At 41.7% G+C, this 13,663-nt stretch overlaps 1 protein-coding gene across 1 annotated transcript; it reads left to right on the top strand.

Moving 5' to 3' along the window:
• Positions 1 to 490: 490 nt before the first annotated feature.
• GJA1 (gap junction protein alpha 1) lies at positions 491 to 12,803 on the top strand. The gene is made up of 2 exons (XM_063124724.1): positions 491 to 673; positions 10,042 to 12,803. The coding sequence occupies exon 2, from the start codon at positions 10,058 to 10,060 to the stop codon at positions 11,204 to 11,206; it is 1,149 nt and encodes a 382-aa protein (XP_062980794.1). The 5' UTR covers positions 491 to 673; positions 10,042 to 10,057; the 3' UTR covers positions 11,207 to 12,803.
• Positions 12,804 to 13,663: the final 860 nt, after the last annotated feature.

Raw genomic sequence — 13,663 nt, 5'->3', positions numbered from 1 at the left:
AATTCCCAGTTGGTTGCCTTTGGGAGTAGAGCTGCTCTAGGCCAGCTGCTGATGAAATCAACTTCGTCTCATCCCGGGCCCACAGTAAACTCATGATGTAGACAAGCCACGCACCTTCAGAGAGTTGTATTTCATACAGCAAATTAAGCTGTGTCACTTCCCTGCGGCAAGACGGCTTTGGATACAGTCCCATTTTGGTCTCTTTCATGTCTCCCCCATTCTTTTTAAGTATGTGCTTACTCAGCCACTTCGGTGCTCAGTTCATTCTCTCCCTTTCCTCCCCCCCCCACAACTTTTTTTTTTAATGCTGTCTACTGCTTCTGTGTCTTCTCTGACTTTTCTCCTCCCATTCCTTAGCAGCCCCACCTCTGATTCTCTCAGCCCTCCTTTTCCCCTCCTCCTTCACAGTTAGTGGCTTGAAAACTTTTTAAAAGCTCCGTGCTCCAAGTTTGGGTGAAAAAAAAAGGGGTGTTTGTGTGTGTTTTTCTTGAACGAGGTCTCAGCACTTTTCTTTCAGGAAAGGGGAAAGGAAGGACATTCCGGACAAAAGAGCAGGAGACTTTTAAAGTTTAAATAGGCAGCCTCGGTGCCTGAAACAGTTGTTGCATTTAAGTTTTAACCCTCTGAGGAAGTGAAGCGTTTGATTTTACCTTCTTCACTGCTGACTAGCAAGGTAAGGATGGGAAAGCTTTGGATTATTTTATACTTCAAGTTAGTTCCAAGCAAATCTTCTCAGAAGATTGTGTTTACCTCTGACCTACGCACGAAATAGAATTATTTTATTTTATTTAACCAGTGGCTCTGTGTTCCTTTTAACCACGTAGTACTATGGATGTGGTGTTGCTTTATGCTACAATTTTTCAATGTGTCTGAACCTTACCAGAAAGATAAATGTACTTCGGGAGCTGTTATTTTTCAACTATTTTAGGGGCTTAGCTTCCACGCTTAGCGTAAAACGTCATTGGTTAAGGTTTCATCTCAGGAGAATGCTTTCCATATAACAAATGATTTCTTTTCAGGGAATAAACGTCCAGCTTTACGGAAAACTAACCGAAGGCACATTGCAACAGTGTGTTATGATGTTACCATGAAAAGATTCCTCACCAAGAATCTTTACAATTAGACACACAAGCACACACATTTTACTTTCATATGGAAATCGTGCCTGGTGTTTAATAGTTCATGCAAAGCAAGGTCCTTAATTAGGGGCTTTGTTTAATTTCTGCTTTAGTGCTGATCGGATGACTTTCACGTGGTCTTACTGATCCCCCACTGCCCCCTTTTCTACTTCTTTGGATAATAGATCCAGCCTTTTGTTAAGGATTTCAAGCAAGTTGGTATACTAGGTGGCTTGTACAGTGCAGGAGGAATCCTGCACCTCACCACGCTGGTAATGGCTGTGAAACCGTTTGGATGTTGTAGACTGAAAATTGTGCAAGAAAGACGTCCTGGGAGTAAAGTCTTGCGTCAAGCTACATTCCAATAAATTAATCGGAAAACCATCATTTAGGATTGGAAAAGAAAGCACCTATGCAGAAGGTGCTTTTTCTTCTGAAGGCATCTGAGATTCCCCTAGGGTACCCTTTATTTATTCTTTATGGGTAGTGTTGGCCAAGGTTCTTCTCAGTAAGGAAAGAACAAAATCAAGACAATGAAGGGAGCTTCCAGACAGGGGAATCCTAATGCTACCAATCAAAGATGTTGTGCAGCTGTTTCAAGTGCTTCCAGGCAAAGGTCTTATCCCGTAATCACCCTGTGTCGAACACAGAATTTTAGGGGTGTGTGGGCCCAGATGACATTGTTTTCCATTTATAGCCCACCCCGTTTCCCCCCAACCCAGCACTTCTTTCATCTTTTTAATTTTTGAGCAGAAAAAAAATGTATTAAGGAGGAAGAGACGGAATAGGGGCACACTGCCTTTTGATTGGTAGCACATTAGGATCCCTCTGCTGGAAGCACCCTCAATCTTTGCTTCTTTAATGGATTTTTTGTGGTAAGAAAAAAGACAGAAGAACCAGTGGAAAAACAAGGGAAAGCAGCAAAGGGAAGATTCCAAAGGCAGGGGTTCTTGGTGCTAACAACCAAAAGGCGTTGTGCCACCAGTTCCATCCTTCTTTTTCCTTGGTGGATTGTCCATGGCAAGAAAAAAGGTGGAAGAAGTGGTGGCAAAAGTTGGGAAGGTTATGAGTGGAAGATAACAATGGCATCTGGAGCCCTGTAAAATACTGTGCATGAAGCAGGGTGATTGCATAATAAAAGCCTCATGTGGAAGCTCCTAAGGAGGACTTCAGTAGATTTTTTTAATATCTACATTTTGTGAAGGATGCCTTAACATTTTCTGTCACCTCTCACGTTGTTTCTGCTCCAGTATATTTGGCTAGTCCTGCAGTCTGGTTTTAGAAAGAGAAGAACATTCATAGAGAGTTTTGTTAAAACCAGCAAGGTCAACCAACGGAAGGACGTGTTTCTCTGATTTCAGAAATCTGCTTGTGTTTGGGGGAGTGGGGAGGGGAGAGAAGAGGTGGACTTGCCCTGAACTTCTATTCAGCCATATTAACATCTGGATTTCTGAAACCTCCAGACTTTGGAACTGTTTATTGCAATGTATGCTGGGGGCGGGAATGAGGGGGGGACTTTGAAACTAAACTCTGGTGCTGAGCCATGATACCTAACTAGAATACAAATGGGAGGATGAACAAATGGAGTTTTAAGAAAAGGGAAATGAAAAGGATGCAATGGATTTGAGATGCACTTAAAAGAAACCGCACTCTGTACCAACCAGGATAAGGCATGCACTGCCATTATTAGTAATAATTGTTTTGCTTTTTCATTGTTTAGCATTTCCAGCATTTCCAAAAGAACTTTACAATTCATATTTCCTTCATCCTTTTAGAAAAGCTTGATGAATTAGGTTGCTATTCCTATTTTATAGATGGAGAAGGGGGCAGAGAACAGATAAGTAGAGATTTCAGGGCTGCACAAGGAAACAAGGATTATAGACTAACACAGCCCAATCCTGGGCATGTTTGCTCAGGAATAATGATTGCTGTGGTCAGTGAGGCATGCATTGCAATCGTATGCATGCTTTACTCACTGTGTTCAGTAGAGCTCGCTCCTCCTTACTCAGTGTTTTAGGATTGTAGCCTTAACTTTGTGGTAAAAGAACTCAGAACTGAAGCTGAAAACCCCAGTCCTAACCTCAGAAGTAATTCTCTTTGTATTCATTGAGATTTAACTTTGCAATAAATGAACTCAGAAAAATTGCAGCCCAATCGCCATATCGTACACTTATTTCCTCTGAAGCAAGTCCCCTGAGTCCTGTGGTTTACTCAGAATTATGCATAGGAGCAAGCTGCATGTCAACCGATAGACATAATGTTCAATCCAGCAGACATCTGTTGATGTATCCAGCTTGAAAGACAAGCTGTGTTTGTGTGTTTGTTACGTTTTTGTCCCACCTGCCCTCCAAGAAGCTCAGGGTACTGTATGAGGGTCTCCGCCTCCCATTTTATGCTCACGACAATCTTGTTAGGTAGATTAGGTGAAGACACAATGACTGGCCCAAGATCACCCACTGAGCTCCATTGCTGAAGCGGGATTTGGCTCGGGTCTCCCCAGCCCAAGTCCTCTGTTCTGGCCACTACAGAAGACTGGCTATGCAGCAGCCCCACACATTTGGGTTTTTTTGTGGTGTGTCTCAACTGAAGCTGGGTTTTCAGCCTTATCAGACAGTAGGGACTTCTTGAGTGTTTGGGTTTTTGTTTTGTTTTTAAAGGAAACAAAGTAACTATAGAGCTGTGTCTTTTTTCTGGCTTATATGTGAAATTCCTTGCTACCTTTCACTGTCCATGCAATTTCTTGCTTCATGCCCAACTTTGTTCTCAATCCTAAACCACTAGCCATAACTTTTACTATTCCTGCTGTTACTTCTGGCTTTCTATTTCAGCCTTTCCCAAGCTCAGCTATGTATTGGACTAGAATGCCCATCACCATCCAGCCAGGATGGCCATGGGGCAAGCTGGCTGTGGATGATGAGAGTTGTAGTCCAACAGATCTGGAGCACACCAGTTTGGGGAAGGCTTTTCTATTCAGTGCAGATTTGTTACTCTAGTGTACACTGACAGAAAGCTGCTTGAAAGTCTGGTTCCAGAAGCTTTTCTGTTAACCAACTAAAACATGCACACAGGCTCCACACCACAACCCCAAAGGTCTATGGCAAACACCTCTCTCTGACCTTCTGACATCACACTCAGTCATCATAGTAGGCACTTAAAACACTAAAGCTGTCTTATGCGTTCTGGAAAACATGAGCCATCTGACATGACACATGTCCCAGATGACCTAAAACTGCTTCACTTTCCCAATTGTGGCTTGCAGGTCAAATGTTTTCTGCATCTAACCAAATAATGCTGACATTATATTCTTCCATGACATGCTCCCTTTTTCTGAAACCACACTTAGAACAGATCCATTATCAGATTGGATCCATGCTATTTGTTCAAAGTACAATCCCATACAGCCAGCTGAATATATGGTATCTTTCCTAGTTGGCTGATGGTTCATCATTACCTCTGAAGGAGGAAGACCTGTAGGAACATTGCACGGACTGTATAGACAACTATAGCCTGCAGAACCACTCTTTGCAAATTGCCCAGTGGATGTGTTAATCCTGCCACTGAAGAGGGATTGCCACACAGGGAAAGGCACCTTTTATTTTCCACAGATACTTCTCACACTCCTGGCTGTGAACCAAAGTGCTGTACAGATGCTTGCTGTGTTCCTAGCTTGGTGAAGTCAAATGTAGTGTCAGTTCATGTGAAACCTTTGTACCGCTGGACATTGCAACGGGCAAAATAGGATTCCATTTTTCCATGCTCTAGAATTGCCATTAGATTGGTTCAAACTGTTAGTTCATTTCATGCAAATAATTCTAAACACATTTGGGGAGCAATCATAGCACATTTAAACAGAAAAAGTCACACAACTCCCATGCTCTAGCCCTTGCTCCATCTTACTTGGAAATAATTATGGCCCATAGGTTGTTCTGGGAGTCACATCCAAGAAATTGACACAGAGGCCAATCCTATTCATGTTTACCCAGACGTAAGTCCCATTCGGTGGAACATATTCCCTAGGATTTCAGCCATAGAGGTTGTATGGATGTGTGTTCACTAATGAGGCTTAAATGGGTTTTTATATTTTACATGTCTTTGATGCTCTCTCTTCACCTCCTATCTTGCATTGTGAATGTTCACCTCTGGCACAAGTGGCACATGAAGAGTTAAGGTGCTTTTGATTGTCAAGTGTAAAACCAGTCTAAGGCCTTTGCTAGACCAGCGTTTGTCCCGGGGTGAACCCCAGGATCGTCCCTGTGCATCCAGATGACACACAGGGGATCCCGGGCTCAGGGAGGGATCAACCCTCCCTAGCCCCAGGATAACGGGCACCACTTTTAGCCCAATATTTTTCACTGTCTCAGGAGACCGCAAGCGTGTGGCAGCTCTAACAAGCAGTTTTCCTGGCTCCTTGCAATTACTCACGAGGAGCAGGAACTGCAGATGGGGCGCAGTGCTCCCCAGGAGCGCTGCACCCATCGGGGATGGGGGGAGAGATTGGGGCCATGGAAGGGGAGAGATTGGGGATGGGGGGGAGTTTGGGGAAGTTTTTTTTTTTAAAAAAAAAAAAACATACTCACTTTTGCACAGGAACACTCCTGCACATCCAGCCCCTTCAGTAAAAAAAAATAATGGCCAGTGCGCTAGCGCACCTTGCATGTAGACTACGGCGAGATCCCGTGATATTTGCATCGTGGGATCTCCCCTGGTCAGGCCCAGATTTACAGGTAGGTCTAGCAAAGGCCTAAGGCTTCCCGTGACAGCACAGGCTAGGTTACGCCAGGTGCAAAGCCAGTGGAGTATTGCAAGACATGACTTCATGCAAGCACCACAACAATAGTATGTCAACATCATACGAAGGCTCACCTAAATGTTTATGATCAGGGTTTGATATGTATTTAGATTCAATCCTTTATGGAGGATAGAAATATGAAATCTGGGGTTCTTATTATTTCAAGGGAAGTCATATTTGGTAGTACGTGAAAAAATCATCCCAACCCCCATAACCTTTCAAATGTTTTACTGAAAATAAAACTATTGGAACAAGGTCTGTGATCTTAAAAGAAAGTTGCTAAATCTGTAACTCTATTAAAATCAGATAACCCCACTGACATTAGCATCTTCAGTAGCAAGGAAGTTAGGCAGCTTTCTGAACCAGGATTAGATTTATTTATTTTTGTCTTGCCCTATTGTTTGACTATAAGACCTATACCCATAATAGTTCTCTAGTAGAAATGTTTCAAGGGTCAAAAAAAACCTCAATTATAAAAGTAAGAGTCAGTTCAACGCATAACATTTTCTTCAGTCAGTGATTGCATCAAGATATGACTTGCATACATGAAACAGCAGTCACAGATCAAATACCACAGCTGGATCTTTCAAATCACTTGATATTCTCCTCAATATTTTTCACTGGAGACATTTCACCTATTCAGCTGCAAGTCCTCCAGTGCTGGGCAGCAATATATAAGTGCATTTGCTAATCATTTCAAAACCACACTGATTTCTGAGGCATGCTAGGGTGGTTTACAACAGATGCAACTGGAGGTCACTGATTCATAGGGTCACCATAAGTCAAAGTCTTATTCTGTGGCATGCATGTTCCAATAAGCACACTTAGGATCATAGCCTTTCACATCAATAATTTAAGCTGGGGTAGGCAACATGTTGCCCCTGGACACCAATGCAACCCTGGATACCTTTCTTGGCCCCCACCAAGGTGTCCAACCCCTTCCACTTTTTAAAAATTGACACATTTTCTTAGCTGTAGCTGGGATTACGGCGAATAGGTTTCTGTTGGTACTGAAAACTGTGGGCTCAAAGGAGTTGTTTAGTCTGCTGGGGCTCAGACCCCACCTCTGCCTTCTATTCAGTCTTTGGGACAGGTTACTTTCCCTTTGCCATGCCTCCCAGAGCAGCCATTTTGTGGTGGTGCCTAGGACAGTTTCTCAAATTGCCAAATGTGTCAATGGCCCCAAAAGGTTCCCTGTCTCTGATTTAAGCATACTTAGAAGGAAGACCAACTGAGTTCTCAGGGGTAGGTAATTTCATGCCCTCTACATGTTTTGGACTGTGACTTCCATAATCCTTGCCCATTGGCCCCATTGACTGGGGCTGATGGGAGTTGTAGTCCAAAATATATGGAGGGCACCAACTTGCCCTGTGGCCATGCAGCTAAGGCAGCCCTGTATGCCTTACCAAAAAAAGAGGGCAAAAGGAAGCATACATTGGCATTGCACATGCATACGCTAGTGTACATTTGCAGATGCAAATTTAGAAATCATTACTACAATTTCAAAAGAAATACAACTCACCATAGTGGTGAAGCCTGCCTGTCTGCCTGCTCTGCCTGCTGCCCATGTGCTAACTGCTGATGGGAAACCTCAAAGCCCTTCTCCTCCCTTCTTATAGCTCTTCATCTTTAAATCAGACTAGGAGCAGACAGACATTCAAATAGATTTATTGAATGAAGGATGCCATTAAATGGAGAAATGTCCCTTGATAGCTCTTCCAACATGTTTCAATGGAGTTCCATCCCTAGTAATTATTTTTCAGACTGCATTTCTTAGTTTATTGGTTGATTGTAAATAAATCAAAAATGTATCACTCAACATACATACTGCCTAAAGAAAGCACCAGTATCATTAAGACCCTTCTGTCTAGCCATTGATAGGCCTTTAAGAATGTTTGAAGTGAATGTTTTGTTGGGAAATGTTTGTTTCTTAGAACTGTCTGTCTAATTCATGCAAGGAATGCTTCCTCGCCAAGTAAATATAGCCAAGGGATATAATGAAATTATTTGTCTTGCTAAAACAAATTTAAAAATTGATGATAAATTGAAAAGAAATATTGCTGACATAGAATTAAACCAATAAAATTCTGAGTGTATCTTCTCAAATTAATGGACCAGAGAGGTATGTAGTTAAAAACAAATTATCTAAAACTTCCCAAGAATAACACTCCTTTTGTTTTCAATCGTACTTTTAATCTGAAATAACATTATACTGTAAAGAAATCCATTGAACCTGAAAGGGAGTCTGATAATGGCATATTTTAAAATCAGCAAGCTGGTTAATGAAATCAAGAAGTTATTACTTGAGAGAGAAATGGTTTTCTTTCAGATAGGATGTGAAGAAAGGAAGCTTTTCAAATACCAATTTCATAACTTTGCATTTCAGTTCTGATTATTTGAAAAACCTGCTATACATCCACATCTACTCTGCATTTACTCCCTGAATGGGCAGCTTATGGCCCTCTAGATGTTTTGGCTTACAATCTCCATCATACTTTACAATTAGCTATCCTGGCTAGGGCTAATGGGAGTTGTAAGCCAAAACATTGGTAGGGGTATAAATCGCCCGCCATTAGCATATAACCTTTTCCTGCAATGATGGTCCATTTGTAGAAGCTTTCACTCAAGGGTTGTCTTTTTTTTAAAAAAAAAAAATCAAACCCTGCATGAACAAAACTTGAGAGTGCCTTCTCTCTTACCAGCCTGCCTGGTCACTGAGGTCATCCTATGAAGCTCTCCTGGTGGTTCTACGTGGATTTGCAGTCTGTTTGGAGTCCACTTAGAGTAGCATCTTTAGTGTATTCACCCCCCACTATCTATGGAACTCCCTGCCATTGGAAGTCAGGCAGGCACCAACATTGTTTTGTTTTCAGCACCTACTGAAGATATTTTGGTTTAAAAAAGCCTCCCCTGACTAGAGGCATTCAAGAGGCAGCTGGACAACCATCTGTCAGGGATGCTTTAGGGTGGATTTCTGCATTGAGCAGGGGGTTGGACTTGATGGCCTTGTAGGCCCCTTCCAACTCTGCTATTCTATGATTCTATGACTAACCAGCCACCATTTTCTTGGCACAATCTGATTTAAAAGTTTTTTGTTATGTTGTATTATTGCTTCTATTATTATTATTATTATTATTATTATTATTATTATTATTATTATTATTATTATTTCCCTTTTATTGTGCACTGCTCAGATATTGTATTGGATGTAGAGCAGTATATAAATTGTGCAGCTAAATAATTAAATAATGGTGATGTGCAAAGGAGAACCCAAGATTCAGTACATGGAACTGCAATCTAACACCACTTTTGGGGGCAATGGAGGCTCTGATATCAGACACCTAGAGCGAGATTTGTAGAGGGAACCTGGATTCAGCGGAGACTTCCCACTGAAAGAAGGGGATGGGTTATGGATTTTCACCCTTCACCTGCATCCCCCAGAGCAACCTCCCAACCCTCTGGAACATCTTTTCAGGGAAAACAGGTGGCTGCAGTGGGAAGAGGTGTCAACCAAAATCACTATGCCACCCCCTTCCTCCAGCCTCACCAGAATTCTGCTAAGTGCAAGTCTAAATTAAATGCCTTCTTCTACCTCTCTCCAAGAGTGATGAATGCTGAAATCTGATAGCACCAGCCAATATGCAACAGAGACTACATATCCCACTGTTGTGTGTCAGGAACTCAGCACTGGGGCCATAACCTTCACTAGACTTCATGATGCAGAAATATTCTGCAGTGCCCACACACAGTCCTTCTAGTTGTCACTTGGTGGAGGAGGACAAGCTTGGCATGAAGACGGTCTCAGGTTCAGGTTCTGTCTTCATTTACTCTGTGAGAGGAAATAATTCAGCACCATAATCATGTGTGAAACTGTCAGTTAACAAAGGTCTCAGTCCCTAATTCTCATATTGATATAAGGCCAACGACGAGTGCTCAAGACTGGAGTCATGTTTATGAGTATGGAAGGATTGTTGTTGTTATGGTTGTTTAATCCGGCATGTATTACCTCTACTAGATGTCACTGTACCTTGCCATTCATGCTTCATGTCTTCTCATTCATGTATCTCCTTTTAAGGGCACAGTATTCAAATTGTGCAGGCGATGCTTCAGCTCTTTTTCGTTGTTCTTTTGCAGGTAGCAGGCAGTGAAGATGGGTGACTGGAGTGCTCTGGGAAGGCTCCTTGACAAAGTCCAAGCTTATTCAACCGCAGGAGGGAAGGTCTGGCTGTCTGTCCTTTTCATTTTCCGAATCCTGCTGCTGGGGACAGCAGTGGAGTCTGCATGGGGAGATGAGCAATCTGCATTCCGGTGCAACACCCAACAGCCCGGTTGTGAAAATGTCTGCTACGACAAGTCCTTTCCTATCTCTCACGTCCGCTTCTGGGTTCTGCAGTTCATTTTTGTGTCCGTACCAACCCTCATGTACTTGGCCCACGTGTTCTACGTGATGCGGAAAGAAGAGAAGCTCAACAGGAAAGAAGAAGAGCTCAAAGTTGTCCAGAGTGAGGGTGTTAATGTAGACATCCACCTCAAGCAAATAGAAATTAAGAAATTCAAGTATGGGATTGAAGAGCATGGCAAGGTCAAAATGCGTGGGGGACTGCTCCGCACCTACATTATCAGCATCATCTTCAAATCTTTCTTTGAGGTGGCTTTTGTGCTAATCCAGTGGTACATCTATGGGTTTACCCTGCAAGCCATTTACACTTGCCAGCGTGATCCATGCCCACATAAGGTGGATTGCTTCCTCTCACGTCCCACAGAAAAAACCATCTTCATTATCTTCATGCTGGTGGTGTCTATCGTCTCTCTTAGCCTGAACATCATTGAAATTTTTTATGTCACCCTCAAGAGCATTAAGGATCGCATGAAGACCAAAAGCAATCCTTTCTCTCCCAACAGTGGCATGAGTCCCTCCAAGGAATGTGGATCACCCAAGTATGCCTACTTCAATGGTTGCTCCTCTCCGACCGCCCCCTTGTCACCCATGTCTCCACCCGGATACAAGCTTGTTACCGGAGACAGGAACAATTCCTCCTCCTGTCGTAACTACAATAAGCAAGCCAGTGAGCAAAACTGGGCAAATTACAGCGCCGAGCAGAACAGGATTGGACAGGCCGGGAGCACCATCTCCAACTCTCATGCCCAGAACTTCGAGTTTGCCGAGGAGCCTGAGAACAGTAAAAAAATGGCTTCTGGACATGAGCTACAGCCTCTCACAGTGGTGGACCAAAGGCCTCCAAGCAGAGCCAGCAGTCGAACCAGCAGCAGACCTCGACCTGATGATCTGGAGATCTAACCCTCCAGAGCTGCAGTACTTAACACAACTATGATATGAAATGCATCCGAAGATGCAAATGCGGTGTTCACGCGATTCCATTGGAGGTGGTACTTTAACAATCTCAGCCAGGAGATTTTAACAAATATAAAAAAAACCCGATGGATTATTACTTTTTTTTTTTTCAGTGGGAAGCTGGGATGGTGCGGGGAAGTGGAGCACATGTTGGTATTTAAAGTAGCTGGTTTTAAATTTTTAAATGCTAACTTTTTTTAAAAAAAATGTAGTCGATACTACAGTAGGGAGTTCGGTTTTTCTTTTCTTTTAGAAAGATTCTAAGATGTCTGGATACGTGTGTCTATAATATGCTGATATTTCTAAAGAGTTTTGTTTTTGTTATACTAAAAACAAAAGTTAAACTGAGAATTTTTTTTCTTTCTTTTGCATGTTGTCAGGATGAAATGGAGATGGTATTCTTTTACTGAACAACTGACAGTCTTAAGTCAGCTTTTGATCATTTTCCGATTAAGAACATTCCATTGTTAAAATGTGCACTTTGAAGGAAAATTTCCTAGTATGAACTTGTCAGTGTCTATACATTCATGCAATTATCATCTGTTTCCCTGGAATCGATCAACTACATTTCAGACAAGGCCCACCCAATGTGCTTGGATCATTTTCTTACTGTGCATCAGACACACCGATCTAATTGAGGGGGTAGGTTGAAGTACTCCTTTGACTCCATCATTGTTCATGCTACCACCACCACCACCAGATCCTACTGACCACACATAGCCTTCACCAATTAACAAATATAAAGTGTGAAGCTGGAAAATGAAGCCATTTTGTTTAATGTTACTTACTGGCAGCAATCCTATTCACATATAAATCCAACAGAAATCAATGGCATGGAACCACAGCTACTAGTTACAACCACAATTATGAAAATGCTGGGCATGTTTCCACAAATGTGTGGATTACATCCACTCTCACGCACCCTTTCAAAGTCCCTTGTATGCTTGAATATACACACAGATAGTCTGTTGATATGGACTATCACATTCACATCAGTGAACAGGGCAATTTTACACCCACAAACACTTTGATGTTGGAACATCTCTGTTGATATGTATCTTATTTTTAAAGACAGGTGTGCATGGAGTCATGGAGATATTCATGGATAATAAAGTCTCACACTAACATGCACACAAAATGCTTAAGCATTTTGGGATAGTATGGGTCACTAAGATGTTTACATTAAACGATTCCAGCAGTGCAAACTAATCAGATACTAATTTTAACCATATTTATCTTATTTTCATATATCCTGGAGCAGAGGCTATACAAATTTTTTATAAAATACGAATACCATCTTAAGAATCAAGTCCTGGCAACTTTTGGAAAACTCCCATTTGAATTCCAAATAGACATTTTACCTGAATAAGAATTGTGAGTAAGTCTCCAAAAGATTGCATGTTTTTGCAGTTATGAATTATTTTTCTTAAGAAATAATTTTTTCATAAAAATTAAAGGAGAAAGGAACCTGCTAGGTTACCTAGTCCATTTCTCTGACTTGTTATAACTTATGCTTGAATAACCGAGATGGTAGTACTGGGTTTGGGGTGGGGGAGGGAAGGGAGGGGAGTTTTAGCCTGCCAATAATGTGAGAGACTTAGGGACAATTTTACAGATCCATGTATATCATGTGGTAACTGAAGTTATCATATGATAGCTTGAGGGTATGAAATGGACATCGCAAATCATATCATGGATAAAAGAACTCACTTGATTAACGCAACCTCAGTGGATTATGTGAATGGACCCTCACACAAACTGCTTTGAGCTGTACTAATAATACATGCCTATGTCGGTTTTACAGTAACAATAATGTTTTGCTTTATTGTTCACTTGCAACTCAGCTCAACTGTAACATGATGGTTCAATTTTTGGTAGTTCATTCCTTCTCAGTGACAATGTTGATATTTGCACATAAATTGTTGTTGGGGTGCAAGTGAGGCTGAAAGAGTACAATTCTAATTTATTTGAAATATATGCTAAGGAACTATACCAGTTTTTATTTTCTTTCTCAACCACAGTGCCTTGTAGTTCAACACGGTTCAACCAGGAACATAGCCTTGGTTTCATTCCGCAGCAACACAGATTTATGGGTTTATATAATACGTTTTACTAAGTTGTTTGACATTCTATGTTAAAACCATTCTCAAGCTCATTGATTGCATGTATGCCGCCATAGTCCATCAAATCACATTGTCTGGAGAACAAACCTTAGTCAATAAAGTTTTAATTTAGTATAAATCAGTTTGCCAATAGTCATTTTGTGTGTCTGTGTAATTTGGCTTTAAGTATTAAAAAGGCAGCTTAGGCTGCAGGCTTTCTGAGTGGTGGTTCCCCTGCAGTAGAGTCATTTTATAGAATGACTTATGCTGCTCAGCTAAACTACAAGCCAACACTTATGGA

Source organism: Elgaria multicarinata, chromosome 4 (assembly GCF_023053635.1).
Source record: "Elgaria multicarinata webbii isolate HBS135686 ecotype San Diego chromosome 4, rElgMul1.1.pri, whole genome shotgun sequence".
Taxonomy (NCBI): Eukaryota; Metazoa; Chordata; class Lepidosauria; order Squamata; family Anguidae; genus Elgaria; species Elgaria multicarinata.
This window is presented reverse-complemented; position numbering and strand designations above follow the sequence as displayed.